This window comes from Oculina patagonica, unplaced genomic scaffold, assembly GCF_052425735.1.
Source record: "Oculina patagonica isolate OP01 unplaced genomic scaffold, crgOcupat unplaced100, whole genome shotgun sequence".
Lineage (NCBI taxonomy): Eukaryota > Metazoa > Cnidaria > Anthozoa > Scleractinia > Oculinidae > Oculina > Oculina patagonica.
Genome location: NW_027556974.1, coordinates 1 through 14,816, shown reverse-complemented (window position 1 = coordinate 14,816; position 14,816 = coordinate 1). Strand labels below are relative to the sequence as shown.

At 39.8% G+C, this 14,816-nt stretch overlaps 1 protein-coding gene across 1 annotated transcript; it reads left to right on the top strand.

Moving 5' to 3' along the window:
• The first annotated feature begins 33 nt into the window (after positions 1–33).
• On the top strand, positions 34–14,807 carry LOC144639506 (centrosomal protein of 162 kDa-like). The gene is made up of 12 exons (XM_078498802.1): positions 34–185; positions 1,243–1,379; positions 1,707–1,746; positions 2,976–3,086; positions 4,258–4,422; positions 5,209–6,125; positions 6,678–7,181; positions 8,304–8,472; positions 10,207–10,473; positions 11,646–11,914; positions 12,573–13,592; positions 14,433–14,807. Exons 2-12 carry the CDS (start codon positions 1,257–1,259, stop codon positions 14,790–14,792), a joined length of 3,945 nt encoding a protein of 1,314 aa, XP_078354928.1. The 5' UTR covers positions 34–185; positions 1,243–1,256; the 3' UTR covers positions 14,793–14,807.
• Positions 14,808–14,816: the final 9 nt, after the last annotated feature.

The window sequence follows — 14,816 nt, the reverse complement described above, 5'->3', positions numbered from 1 at the left end:
GAGTTTTTCCATTGTTGAGATCCCTGATCCTTCCAGACATACCTGCCAGTGCCATCAAATGAGTTTTTTCCTTGCCAAGGTGGTTAACTCTTAATTTACATGTACACTGTGTTTGCAAAGGTGGGAAGATGAGAGATTCCAGGCCACTGGAGCTGAACTGGGTGACTCTACATTCAATGTGACAGGTAGGAACTTTTACAGCAAAATATTGTAACTCTGTAGTGGAATTATTGCTGTAAAATAACTGCAAATGACAAATTTCCTAGCAAAGATGAACTTCCTGTTTGCAAGACCCTTGTAACCTGAAAAAGTGTCATTTTTAAGAGTGCCGACTTTGTTTGTGCCATTTAATGCCAAAGTCAAAGTTTGGATAATTTAGTTTAACCATTTTGTTGTTCTGCTTTCCATCTGTATTTTTGCCCTGTTCTGCAGTGTTACTGGCTCAAATTTTGCATGTTCTCTTGACCTAATATGGTAAGATGGCATAATAGTGGAAGTTTCAGCTTACAGGAGGTGTCCATTGGGGACCAGAGTCGCACAATCCAATTTAGTATACTTATGTGTGTAACATAATCCAATAGTACACACTGATAGTGTGAGCAGATCGCCTCACCAGAAAATGTTTTCTGGCGCAAGTTTTTAGTGTGGATTTTGAAGTACATTTCCACTGGCATTGTTATAAAAAAATTGGTTCATGGTGTTAGCTGTGAACTATTGAGCTATACAGTAGTACAATTAATGATCAATTGTATTTTTATTAATTTTACTGCGAATTTCAATTTTATATATTTTAAGTCGTATCTTTCTTAGCTTTTAGGGGTTTTTAATCAACTTTGTAATAATTTCGATTTTTAATTCATTTTTTTTCTTTATGCCATTATTTTTTATCTCAGGACCTCCCTGAAAACCACACTAGTGAGTGGAGCCTCCTGTTAAAAGATCATTATTATTATTATTATTATTATTATAGCACTCAAGAAGCTAGAGTTCTCGGCTATCACCTCGAGCACCTCTTATACTTCTTTCGTGCTCTCCAGACTTCCCATTCACATTTGGTTGTACACCATAACTCGAGTGTGCAAACTAAAGCATGGACTAATTGTTAAATAAACTATATAATTGTAAAAATGTATTATTAATTATTCTGAATACTGTTTAATGAAAAAAATACACGCGCTGTACTAAAAAAAGTTTTACATGCAACTCCCTGAAAGCAACCCCATTTTTTAACCCTTATTTAAGGCACTACTGACAAAATGAACAAAGCTGCTGAAGAAGTGGACAAGGAGGAAGAATACAGTGATAACTTTGAAGATGCACGGAGCCCTGAGGAGCTTAGCATTGAACATACTGAAGAACCAGCAAGACCTTCAGCACCGGTATGTATAATTCACTACAGGGGTGCAGAGAATGTATCATTGGCTGACTGGCTGGCTTGCTGGCCGTATTGAGCAGGGGACTAGTTAGCTTTGAAGAACAAACATTACTTCATAGTTTCTTCTTGTGGCTGGGCCCTGCCACACGGCAAACAGACTGTGAAACCAGATAATGAGAGAGCATTTGGTTGGGGAGGTTTTTTCATACATATCTGATAAAAAGGGTTTCAGAGACTGCGTAGAGTAAGCATTCTTTTCATTTGTCCGCTGGGAAAATTGTTGTACTTTATATAAGTAGGATTTCTTTATTTTCTTTTTGTAATTATACAGGAACCTGCTGAAGTAGCCAAACCAAGTATGCTGTCTAAAGGTTTGTATGATTGAAGGCTACAACATCGACGACGCTACTGTAACTATAAAGCAATATACCAGTATGTAAAAGTGGATTAAGTGGACTTCCAGGGGCGTAGCTAGCTTTTTTGAAGACTCGTAGGCTTAGCTAATTGGCCTGTAAAGTCTGCTCATATGTGGGGGGTCTGGGGTATCCCCCCCCCGGAAATATTTCGGACAAGGAACCTCGAAAATGCTTTTTATTCACTCTCTGGTGATCTTATTGTCTTTTGTGAGCACGCTGAATTCTAACATTTCATAATAGAGGATGCTACAATTTTCACTTGCTGCTAAATAAATGCTCTCATACCATCATACCATTGTGCGTTTGCCAGTCACTTTGAAAAGTTTACAAGGCTCCCGAATTTTCACTTTCATTCCTTTCGCGGAGAGCTTTGGTCTCATCGTGAAGGGGTAGCTGCGAGATTTTTATATGATGCCAGGATACATTAAATTTCTTTCTATTTTATCTTGAAAGTGCTTCAGTCTGAATTTGTTTTTCTCTGTTCAAAAAATTAATACAAGTTGGCTTAGAAATTTGTAGGAAAAAATATAAATGTATCAAATGATATACATAAATTATGTCGAATCCAAAGAAAAGTCATATATAAAAAAAATGGTTAAAAAGCAATTTTCTCCCCTCATAAATGTTGGCCTTGAAAATAACCCGAACCTTATCCTAGAGATAAGATACAAAATAAACTATGCACCGATCCACGCTAGTTAGTTAACCTTGTAATACATTAATAATAATAATAATAATAATAATAATAATAATAATAATAATAATAATAATAATAATAATAATAATAATAATTATGAATTTGTTGTGCGCAAATTCCATACGTAAATGTTCAAATGCGCATTACAAAAAACAAAAAGTTAAAATTACAGCTTAAAAACTAAAATTCTTAAAAACTAAGTTATAGGTTAAAAATTACAAGCGTTAAAGTACAATTTATACCGAACTAAAATCTAAAATTCTCAGAAATTACAATTCTATTCGGATTTTAATAAAAACGCTTTAGAAAACAAATATGTTTTAAGTTTGCCTTTAAAATCGGTAACAGTGTTCACAGATCTGATGGCTAAAGGAAGAGCGTTCTATAAGCAGGAATAGTCCAAATACCACTGTAACGGTGTTCTATTAGTCAAAAGTCTGATATACTGGATTTGGAAATGAATACCATTTTTCACTTCTTTATTTAGTTTCTCTGATGGAGTCCTTGGATTCTACATTGGAAACCAAGAGACCTGCTGCGGCTCTCAATCTTCTGTTAGAACAGAAAAAGCCGCAAGTTGCTGCTGTCTCTAGTGAAGGTCAGTACCGTGCCAGTATTTAATTTCTGTTAAGCACTGTTTTTTCCTGTGGGGAACAAGGTGGCCTTAAGGCAATAAGATAATTTTTAGTGATTTCATCTCCAGATCATAGCCCGGTCGTTTCGATACAAGTCAAAGTCGATTCGTTACACATGTAAAGTCGATTCGGTACAAGATCATGTTAAATACTTGAAGTAATTTCTATACAGAATACTCTACTAGATATAAATGGCCAAACAAACCTTCAAAGATACAATCGCTGGAGCGAACATATAAAACCTCCGTTGTCAGTAAATGAAACGTACCCGTACCTCCACGTGAATGAAATGCATACATGTACAAATCATGCGATTTCGCAAGCGAGAACAAGTTTTGGTTAAGTTTATTTACGACAATTTATCTGAAACAGAGATAATAAATACATTTGTGACTTCTACAACTCAAGCGCATATTTTGCTTGCCATCAAGAAATACAAATACGATCAATAGAGCAGTTTTCAATTGAGTGTCGTAAAACCAAAACCAAAGGTAATTACTCTGGCCAATCACAAAGGACACAGACAATCCAGTGAACCAATCAAAACTCGAAGCAAATACATGTAGCCGGCACGAAGCGCGGGAAAACGTGCGCGAGCGAGTCACGATTGGTTTTGGTTTTAGTTCTGATTGGTTGAGAAAGTGGCGCGAGATTTTTAAGCCAATCACTAAGCGTAGCAATGCAAAACCAAAGCAAACGCAATTAACTTTCGACACTCAAGTGAAAACCGCTCTAATGTCAAGAAAGTCGGTAGTGTCGATCGAGCGTCTTGATTGATGGATGGTTTAACATAATTATAACAAGAGCGGACATTTTGATCATTGCTTGTATTTTTCCTCACCCCTACGTGGCGCGGGAAAATTATACGCAAGTCGCAAAATATCCGCGCTTATTATGTTAAACCATCGAATAAGGTGTATTTATTACATGATATTTCCTCGACTCCTTAATATCGCGCTTTTCGAAAGTAGTATTTTGCGACATTTAAATTTCGCGAATGTTGCCAAACTTTTCTTGTAATTTAAAAGCGACTTTCTTTGTTCACGACGTCAAATTTTCGCTATTTACTTTAAAACCATCGTGAAAAACGCTACTGAAAACTTAAGTCGCGATAATTTGTATTGTGTGTTTCAGTTTCTGGTGAAGAACCAAGTCCAAAGACTGCTGAAGGACAAACATCCTTGCTTAGAACAGGACCTGATTATGAAGCAAGTGGAAGCACAAGAGATATTCATGAACTACAGGCTGCGCTTCAAGCTGCTCAACTCACTGCTACTGGTACAGGCACCAAATATTCAGGTACTGTTTCGAACCAGGGCTTAGTGCAGAACTTTCTATAAAAAATGACTTTGTTTTTACTGTTATTTTCGTATGAAAGTTTTTTGTGGGTGCGGGCGGTTATGCTATACCTTATTATAGGAATATAGCGAAGCATTTTAACAACGCGAACAAAATGAACGCGTAATAAAATTAACGCGAATTTAAGAAAAGTTCTGGTTAAATGCTTATAGTAAACGTGTTTATATTTATTAACATCAATAAAATTAACGCGAATTTTGAAATTCGCGTTAATAACATGTATCGCTAATTTCCTATAATAAGGTAATTAACAATTGGTTCATGCTTTATCGTGCATGATCGAGAGCAACTCTAGCTTCTGGAGTGATCTCCACATTTCCCAAGTGCACCATACCTCAAAAGTGCACAGATAAAAGCATGAACCAATTGTTGCATAACATTGCCGGTAGAAATGTACATCAAAACCCGCACGATAAAAGAATTTTCTCGCAAAGCGATGTGCACACGCCTCAGCGTGCACTATTGGATTATGATGGGACGCTCACGTGTACTCAATATGATTGCGTGACTTTGCTTACTGATGTAATGTATATGAAATGATTCATATATGAACTGCGGATGTATATAAAAGTGATGAATGATCGTCGCAGTGTCAAGGGGAAGATAGAAATATTTAAATCATTGTCCTGTTTTTTTAAATGTATCAGCTTAATGTCTTAATTTTTTTGCAGGCAAAAAGTGTTAATAAAAGCTTCTGTCGATTTTTCCTAAATATATTTTTTACAGGTAATTTCGAGCTCCCTCCCACTGCTGCAGTGATCCAAGGAATGGATCAGTCACGTGATGGACAGATTGTTATCGAGAAAAACGAGCAAGGTGAAACACGTACACGAGGGTTTGATCTTCAACCTGTTGTTGTGACGGATGACTGGGGTGCCACAAATGACAGTGTTGCCATGGAAACCAGGCAAGGGAAGCCCAGTTCCTTTGTCTCAGAAAACGACGAAAGAGGATTTGGGTTGAAGCCTGTAGGATCCTTGCTGGATGACAGTCAGGAGATTGGCTTGAGTGTTGAGTCATCTGTTGATGACGTGCACGGAAGACTTGCATCAGATCGGTTGGAATCCCGAGGACTTGATTTGACGCCTGCTGTAGCTGCGCACACTGAGGGTCGAGGATTTGACCTGCAACCAGCTGGTGATGTCGCTGGCTTCAGTCTGCAGCCAGCAGCAGAGGCGAGAGGCTTGAAACTGAGGCCTGCTGTCGATACCTCGCCCGGGTTCGCGGAGGGTGAGCGAGGATATGAACTGCAGGCAGCTGAGGAAAGGCATGGCTTTAGCCTGCAGCCTGTTGTTAACTTACTGCAAGCTGACAAAGAGGAAGCAGAGGAGGACGAAGAAGATGAAGACACACCTCCCCCGGAAAGTTTACAGAGTATTAAGAGTATAGCACGTGCAAGGAAGAGTGCGGGGAGGGAAAGCGTCAAGAAAAGCACTGAGGCAAGTGTTTCGACTAAGAAAACGGCAAAGAGTAGCAAAGAAAAACCTGCCAAGAAAACCGCAGCTGGAGAGAAGCCACAACAAAGAAAGGAAAAAGGAAAAGTGTCCAGCAGTTCTGTAGAGCGAAGTAAACTGTTTAAACCTTCTCCATCATCTGGCCCGTCATGGTCACCAACGCCCACCATGAGAGGAAGCAAAGCAAAGGTGTGTTCGGGCAAGAGACAAAATAACGGTTATCTTATGTGGGAGGGGCAGTAACCTAGCAGCTACTTTAATCCAGGGTTTGTGCCTTGGCCACTGTTATTGTTTAGTGTTCTTAGGCAAAACAGTTTTCTCTCACGGTGTCTCTCCCCACCCAGAGTAAAAATGGGTACTAGGAAACTGTTAACGCACCTGATAAAATGAGAGATTAATAATCGGCGATTAGCTAGACCCTATCCAAGGGGAATAGCTACGTGTATGCTACTAGTCGCTTCGTGCTGTGAAAGCTAACAGCTACTAGGCTCGGAGACAGACGTTTCAAACGTCGTATTTATTTAATAATATATATTCTAGGTTCACCCTAAAGCAAGCCAAAATGGAAATGTGGTGGGGGTGGGGGTTATTGTACACAGTAAATGCTCTTTTAAAGATTATAGAATTTTGACAAGAAATCCATTACAAACATTTCTCAAAGAGAGAGCAAGTGTCCTGGACTTTTCGCTATTTTTTCGAGTCTTTATCGTTTTATTCATTTCCTTATTTCCTATTTTCCAGACTAAGAAATCGTTTGGTGCTAGTAAAAAGCTTCATCTTGAAAGCCCTGCTCTTCCAAAAACGACTGAAACAAGTCCTTCGGCCAAGCAACTTGCGGCGTCTGTGGAATCGTTCGCAAACTACTTAAAACACTTTGTTCGTCCCGAAGAAACCGAGCCACCGCCGGCGAGATGGTCCGACGACGAACCAGCAAAATCGGTTTCCCGAACATCCTTCCGAAGACCCTCCGACGAGCACCGACTGTCTCGCGAACGAGCTTTGCAGGCCGAGGTAGAGAATTGGCAGCTTGCCTGGAAGGACGAGAAAAAAAGAAACGACAAATTGATTGCTGATGTGGCGTCTCGTGAGAAAGAATGGTCCAGGCGAGAGGAGAAGTGTCGTCTTGAGTATGAAAGTCAAATTCACGAGCTTAAACAAGAGCTGTTCGTCGTGCAGGCGAAACTAAATGAGACTGAGATAGAAGCTGACACGCGAAAAAGAGTAGCGGCAGGAGGGAACCTTGAGGTGAGATTTAGAATCTAATTCTTATTACTACTACTAATAATAATGATGATGATGATGATAATGATGATGACGATGATGATGATGATGCATTTTTATAGCGCTCTTTCTTAGAAATCTAAAGCGCTCTACAATCTTAAAAAAAGTTATCTAGAATAGTCACTTAAAAATAACATTTAAAAAAGTAGCCTTATAAATAACGTAAAAAGTTGTAATAAAAACCTAGTCTAAATAATCTTATAGCTAAAAAAATACATTAAATTATATTAAAAATAAATCTCATCAAAAATGAGTTTACATCAAAAATTAGCTCTACATTAAAAAAAGGCCAGTTTAAGACGGAATCCGCCAGGACGTAGACTATTAATTGGACAAAGTTTTGTACCAAAGTTATTTACATCTTATTGCAAAATTCTTTGTCAAAAAAAATCATTTTTAACAACACCAAACATCGAAAACCAATATCGAAGTTTCACTGGAATCTACTGAATCGCTTAAAAGGCGATTTTACAAAATAGCTACACGTGAGATTTTACTTTTAGTTTATATGGTTCTTGTGAACTTTAAAATTGATTTTCTAATAAGGCTCTGATAAGAAATTGTTGTTGGTGTTATCACGGAGAATTACTTACATCTTTAGCTTTTGAAAAGGGTAGAAAATAGCGCAATAGGATTTAAATTATTCTGGTACTCGATTTTTTGTCCAACTAAAATTATTATTACTCGATTTCCTGATGGGAGGCGTGGTGGCCTAATGGTTTGAGCGCTGGACTCACTTGTCTTGTCTCTTCACCCAGATGTATACATGTAAATGGGAACCGGCGACATAATGCTGGGAGGCAACCCTGCAATGGACTAGCATCCCATTCAGGGGGGAGTAGAAATATTCCTAGCCGCTTAATGCTACGGAAACCGGGATACGCTCCGGCAGTGTGGGCCGCTTGGCTCGTGGCTTCTTCTTTTCCCCTCGATTTCCTGATAAATTACGTACAGAAGTTGGTGGTACATCAAGATCAATATCCCTTTATTTATGATTTTCTTTCTTCTCATCTCCCGTCGGTTTGTATTGTATTGATGTTGTAAGAAGAGAAAAGATGTTGATCACTTGTGTGGTTCCTCTCTTAGGGTGCATCTGAAGAGGATCTGAAAAGGCTGGAGAAAGAAGTTCGTGAGCAGGAGCAGCTGTTAACAGGATATCAACAAGAAAATGAGCGACTTTATAAAGAACTGAAACAAATGCAGGCCAAGGAAAAAGCTAACGAGGCCAGAATGTTCAGTGAGAACCAGAAGCTAGGTAAAGAGTCGGTTTTATACTTCTTTGAATGTGTTCTTTTTCTTTCAATCTCTCGCGGCCCCTGTCAAAAAAATAAATGAACGAACGAACGAATGAACGAATGAATGAAGTATTTTGTTTATTTATTTTTACTTTTTTGAATGGGCTCTTTTACTTTCAATCTCTCGCAGCCCCTGTTAAATAAATAAATGAACGATGTTCACTTGTTTGCTGATGATACTACTATTCATTACATAGCAAGGGAAATTGAAGAAATCGTGGATTCTCTAAATCTAATATTAAACGACTTTAAAGTGTGGTGCGATAGGAACCGCCTAACAGTGCACACAGGAAAAACGGAGGCTATGCTAATTAGTAACCACTCATTCGTTGGCCCCTTGAGATCACTAATGTTTGGCAACTCTCACATTAACTTTACCACAAAATCTACCTGCTTGGGCGTGGTTATTGATCACAAATTAAACTGGAAAGCACAAGTTAAAACGTTACATAGCAGATTTGTTGGAAAACTGAAATTTTTGAAAACAATGAAAGGGCTGCCAACAAATGTACTTGAAGAAATATACTATAAAGGTATCGTCCCAAGCATCACCTATTGTATCTCGGTCTGGGGATCATGTTCCTTGGCCACATTCAACGACTTGGAACTATTATACATTAAAGCTGCCAAATTAATTCACAAGCTACCCAGTGAAACACCTGATGCTGCCGTTTTTCAAATTGTAAAATGGAAGCCTTTGAATTGTATTTACAAGCGAAGGCTTGCTTCCATTATGTACCAGGTGTACAATCACTCTCTACCTGATCAACTTACATCCCTGCTTGGAACACGTCACGACGATAATAATTATAAATTAAGGTGCTCTAATGACTTTTCTCTAATACGTTACAATAGTTTACTTGGAAGAAACAGCGTGAGATATCGGGGCCCTATTGTATGGAACTCAATCCCGAGAAACATCAGAAACGCTGCCTCCTTACAGCTTTTCAAAGCAAGTCTTAAACGTGTCTCTAGATCTATAGACCTAATCCAGTTTGAGAAAGAGGCATGCTTGATTAATTCCAAGGATTCTGACTTGATATATTTTTAATTCTCTTTTTATATTTCTTTTTCATTAATAGTTATATGTTTTGTTAGTGTATTATTTAATGGCAGGTCCACACCAGCCTTTATGGTTGCCCTACGAGACTTGCCTTAACAAAAAGCTATGTATGTATTTATGTAACGAATGAACGAATGAATGAAGTATTTTATTTATTTATTTATATTTAATTCTTTGAATGCGTTCTTTTTCTTTAAAAATAAATAAATTGCTATATTTAGAGAGGAAGCCAAATCTCGCACGGCGCCTATTGCAAGTAAGGTCGTGTTCTGTTGATTCGGACCAACTGTTTCCGGCTACACTGGTTTTGGTAAATGTATTTCAACAGACCGCATCTCTGACCGTTGTAACGATAGGGAAATATTGAACAACCCTTTCTCCTGTTTGAACCGAAACAAACAAACTAACAAACAAATTAGCGCCAATTTTGTTAGATTTGATACTTAAATAAAGTAAATTACTAACAAACAAAGAAACAAATAAGCAAGCAAAAAACAAACAGACAGACGTACTTATGTACGGACAGACAGCCAACCTAACCTGGATGGTCCGAACGGAACGAGGCTTTATACTAGTTTATAGGTATTTATACTGCCAATTCCCTGACATCAAGCTTTTTTTTTCTTCGCAGCATCTGAACTAGCCAACTTGAAAGAGAACATCGAGCGACGAGAAAGTGGGGGGCCTAGGCCAGAGTTGTCAGGCCCAGGCTCTGCCGCACTAGGTGCAGATAAAATCTCTCAGCTGACGGCCGAGATGAGATCATTGCGGAGGAGAGTGAGCGAGGTACAAGATGAGGCTGATGAGCTGAGAAGAGCAAAGCAAGAGCTTGAGACACGCGTCAGAGGAGTGGAGAATGAAAGAGATGCTGCAGTCAAGCAAAACAGCCAAGTTTTAGGCAAGTAATAAGTCAGACAACAGAATGGGTTTTTAAAGTTGTGGTTAAAAAACGTGCATGTGAGGAAAAGCATTAAGCCATGAAATTTAAAAATGTTGTGAAGACGAAGTGGCCGAGTGGTTTAGGGCACTGTGATAGTTTTCATTTTAAATCTGGAGGCTCCTGGTTCAACCCTCTACCCTGCCACGCCTGGATTTGTTCTCGGTAGTGCGAGTTCAATTCCTCTGTCACACACTGCCAACTGATCAGCCTTCCATGGAGGTTTAAACATGTTTCTTTTCTATTAGCAATAGTTGCTTGTTTGTTTGTTTGTTTGTTTGCTGTTTTTTTTTTACGGTATCTTCAACAAGCAAAGCAGTAATTAATAAATTTACACTTGAATTAAGTTTCCGGGACTGGACTGAAAAATGGAATTTCTGGCGATTGAGTGAATACGAATTAGCCGGAAATTGAATATTTCTGCGGCACGAGAGCGACAGGCCCTGGGCCTGAGTGCAGTAGCATCATGGGTAATGGTGTGTGAATATTTAAGCTTGGTATTGCACGTGGGCAATCATTCTAGGCCGACACCAACTCGCTAGAATTTTAAATTTGTTTTTTAAATGTTTATAGCCTCGTAGAATGGGCTGTGAGAGCTTGAGCCTGGTTTCTACCCAGGTTTCCTGTCATTTTTTCCCCACGGGGTTTTTTACGGCAGGTTTTCCTGGCCACTGTTCTAACCACAATGTGTTGTAAGTGGTTGCTCAGCTCTCGTTATTTGTTTTGCTGTAATGCACTGTGATAGCGATTACTAGATGAAGTAGAGTTATATTGTTTACTTTACATGGCTGTATGTAGTGTGGTATAGGTTTTCTTTATAAACTGTATTCTGGTGCTCGGCCGAAACATCCAAAATAAACCTAATGGCTCATATGTGTGCTGTCTGATGTGAAGTGAAGCTGAAATGTTCCAATTTCACGAACCGAAGGAGTCATGTAGACCTGCCAAGTTAATTTTTTCTACCATAGAATTATATTTGGAAACCTCAAGGAATTTTGTTGTCAAGTTTCTGTTTGAACCATGTATAGATTGGAGACGCGCCCTACTTAACCCTAATCAACCCCAATCAAATGGCTGTTTTTGTGCCATTTTTGTTAAGCTTTTTTTTAAACTTTTTTTTTGATTGCTCGTAGGCTCAAACACCACAGAAATTGCAGAACTTGAAAGTCGACACGCGGCCGAGGTGGAGCGCTTGCGCACAAAGCTCAAATGGTATGCTGAAACCCAGACCCTGCTCGACCGTGATGCTCTGACACTCAAAAAGAAAGAGGAAGAGATAAGTGAGCTTAAAGAGACAGTAGCTCGGTTACAGGCCCATCACGGCCAGACAGTGGCTGAGAAAAAACAGAGGGGAGTGGAGAGAGCGACCGATGCAAAGAGGATACAGGATCTTGAGAGACAGGTAAAGGAACGCTTCGTGCAAACGTTTTGCTAAACGCTTAAAGGGGCTAGGTAACGGTGTTTTACGTAATTCTACTTATTTTCGTTAATTAAGAGCTCTTTTCGCTTTAAATTGGCAGAGCAAAAGTCTTTTATTGGCAAAATCACGGCCACATAACAAACAACGATGATTTTCGAGCATTGTAAATGACATACAAATTGAAATAAACTTGAAAAACTTCGGGCCGACGTTTTCCAAGTTTACCCGAACGCAATCCGTTTTAATCTTCTTTAATTGCCCTTTCATGTCCCTTTTTGGCCTTTCTGTGTTTCTTCTGAGTTCTTTTTCAGTTTAAGGCCGTTATTGTGATACCGGTATTTTAGTTAATACTATGACCAGGTGGTCGGTGCCGAAATTGCCTAAAATTGCATGACATAGCCCCATTAATAAGAACGTTTTGATTTGTTTATTTTCTTGACATGTTTTTGATGTATTTATCTTGGCTCTGCCACTTATTGACCTAGAAGATCTGGAAGGAGGGGTCTTTAAACTAATCGTGTAGTTGTTGCTCTTCGATTCGCTGAGAATTGTAGAAAACCAATCAGAAAGTGTCAAAGACTGTCGTCGCCGTTCACTGCAAGCTTTACTCAGACCGAGGGTTCTCTGATCTTCTTTACAGGTCCGTGAAATGGAAGAGATCATTAAACGGCGCTACCCAAACTCCTTGCCTGCTCTCATCTACGCGGCTGCCTCGGCACCAGGCCAAGCGCAGGCTGTGGCGACCGAGTCACCTCGTAAACAGTCTCCGACTTATGCATTCCTCGAGAACCGAATGAAGAAACTGGAAACTGAGCTCGAGGATAAAGACGAGGAAGCAAGTAAGAGAATACGTTGCATAGAACAAAAATACAATGCATTGAGGCTGGAGTACGAGGATAGGATAAAGGACTTAGAAAACGATTTACAGAGCGCGAATGAACGGTATGAAAAGGCGTCTCGATCAAACACACGAGCTAAAGTCTTTGAGGAGGAACTACAAAGAGCACGTGAAGCGAATGATGAAAGAGTTCAACAACTTCAGACTGAAATTGAAGTTCTTCAGGACGCTTTATCTAAAGCGACAGCGCAAGACACTTCAGGCGGAAAACCCAGCCGAAGAAGGCGGCTTGATCTAGAAAAACGACCTAGTGACGATTTAAGTAGCGTGATTCAACCTCTCAAGGAAAATCTAGAAAAGAAGGAGTTAGAATTGGAGGATTTGAGGCAGACATGCAATCGATTGCAGCGTGAGAGAGAGCAGATGCTTGCTTTGGAGGGGCACAGAGTGGATCGGCACACCAGCCCCAAACCAGACATGCGAGTGGAAGAATTAACACAAGAAAATAAGCGCCTTAAAGAGCAGGTCTCTCAGCTGTCACTCGATATGGATCAACAGCGGGTTCGGTTCCAGGCTTCTCTAGCGGAGACCGAACGAAGTGCCCGGCTCTCTCGGGAGGAGGCAGCTGACCAGTTGGCAAGTGTACAGGCTCAACACAAACGCGACGTGGAACAGTTAAAGGCTGGATTTGCTGCTGAGCACGGATCTTCTAAAGTAGCAGAGCTTAAGAGCCAGCTAGCGGGACAGGAGATAGTTATTCAGAGACTTAAGGCTAAGATGGCCGATGTTACTGTTAATGCAGAGGCTATGGCGGCAACTAAGGTAAGGACAAGTGTTTTAGTTGAAGAACCTTCTTGCGCCAGTTTTTTACTCTTTAGAGCGGTTTTCACTTGAGTGTCGAAAGTACTTTGCGTTTGCTTTGGTTTTGCGTTCACTACGCTTGGTGATTGGTTTAAAAATTTCGCGCCACTTTCTCGGCCAATCAGGAGTAAAACCAAAACCAATCGCGACTCGCTCGCGTACGTTTTCCCGCGCTTCGTGCCAACTACATGTATTTGCTTCGAGTTTTGATTGGTTCCCTAGATTGTCTGTGTCGTTTGTGATTGGTCAGAGTAATTACTTTGGTTTTGGTTTTGGTTTTGGTTTTACGACACTCAAGTGAAAACTGCTCTAAGCCCCAAAGCTATTCCTAATGATGAAATTAGAATTCGGAGCAAAACTAGTGACCGTCACTGACAGTGACCTTTAGGTTTTTTAACTGACGTCTGAAGCAGCTGAGGTCAGAATATCGCTTTGTAGGATTTTTATTTTTGATGAATCCATCCAATGTCCGGTCATAAGAATCGTTTTACACAGTGGAATCCCCGCTAACTGAGACCTCTCCCAGGAGGACATTCCGTTAGCGGAGACCACTCCTTAAAACTCTTTCTAGTTCAAACGGTGTCCGCTTGTCATTGGTTTTCGCGGAAATTTTTTGAAATCCTGTTGAAACCCTAATTTTCCAGGCTTTTTTGCAATTTCTTTAAAAAGAAACACAGAACTGAGAAAAAAAATTTTTACTTCAAAATATATCTTGCTTGTTATAAAATCGTTAATGTAGATAAATGTGTTTAAACTATTTTTGGAATTGCTTATTCCAAATCGTTTCCTACTTTATGTTAGGTTCGTGAGGAGTCTCTCCAGCAGCAAGTGAATCAACTTCAGGCGGATCTAAGACGCGCTAAACAGATGTTCACACCAGAAATGAACCACTTCGACTCACTGGAGACTAAAATAACTGCTCTTGAACAAAGACACTCTCAGAGAGAAGTAGACTTACAAAGGATTATAGAAAAAACGCATCTCACTGCAAAGATTGAGAAAGACGAAACAGAAGCAAGATGGCGGCAAGTCGTTCGACAGAAAAATCGAGAGATTGATAAATTTCGATGTGAACTGGACGCTATACTTGAGGTGCTAAGTGAACTGAAACGCCAGGGTGTGGTCATACCCTTGCAGAATGGAGGGGGGTTTGTGCCGTAAGAAATTCCTCTTTGATTGAAAAAT

Bases quoted from the DNA above. Each gene is read 5' to 3' on its own strand.
- LOC144639506 (XM_078498802.1), top strand. From the start codon at position 1,257: ATGAACAAAGCTGCTGAAGAAGTGGACAAGGAGGAAGAATACAGTGAT. The intron at 6,126-6,677 runs GTGTGTTCGGGC...CCTATTTTCCAG, and splicing joins TGAGAGGAAGCAAAGCAAAG to ACTAAGAAATCGTTTGGTGC. The intron at 13,593-14,432 runs GTAAGGACAAGT...ACTTTATGTTAG, and splicing joins AGGCTATGGCGGCAACTAAG to GTTCGTGAGGAGTCTCTCCA.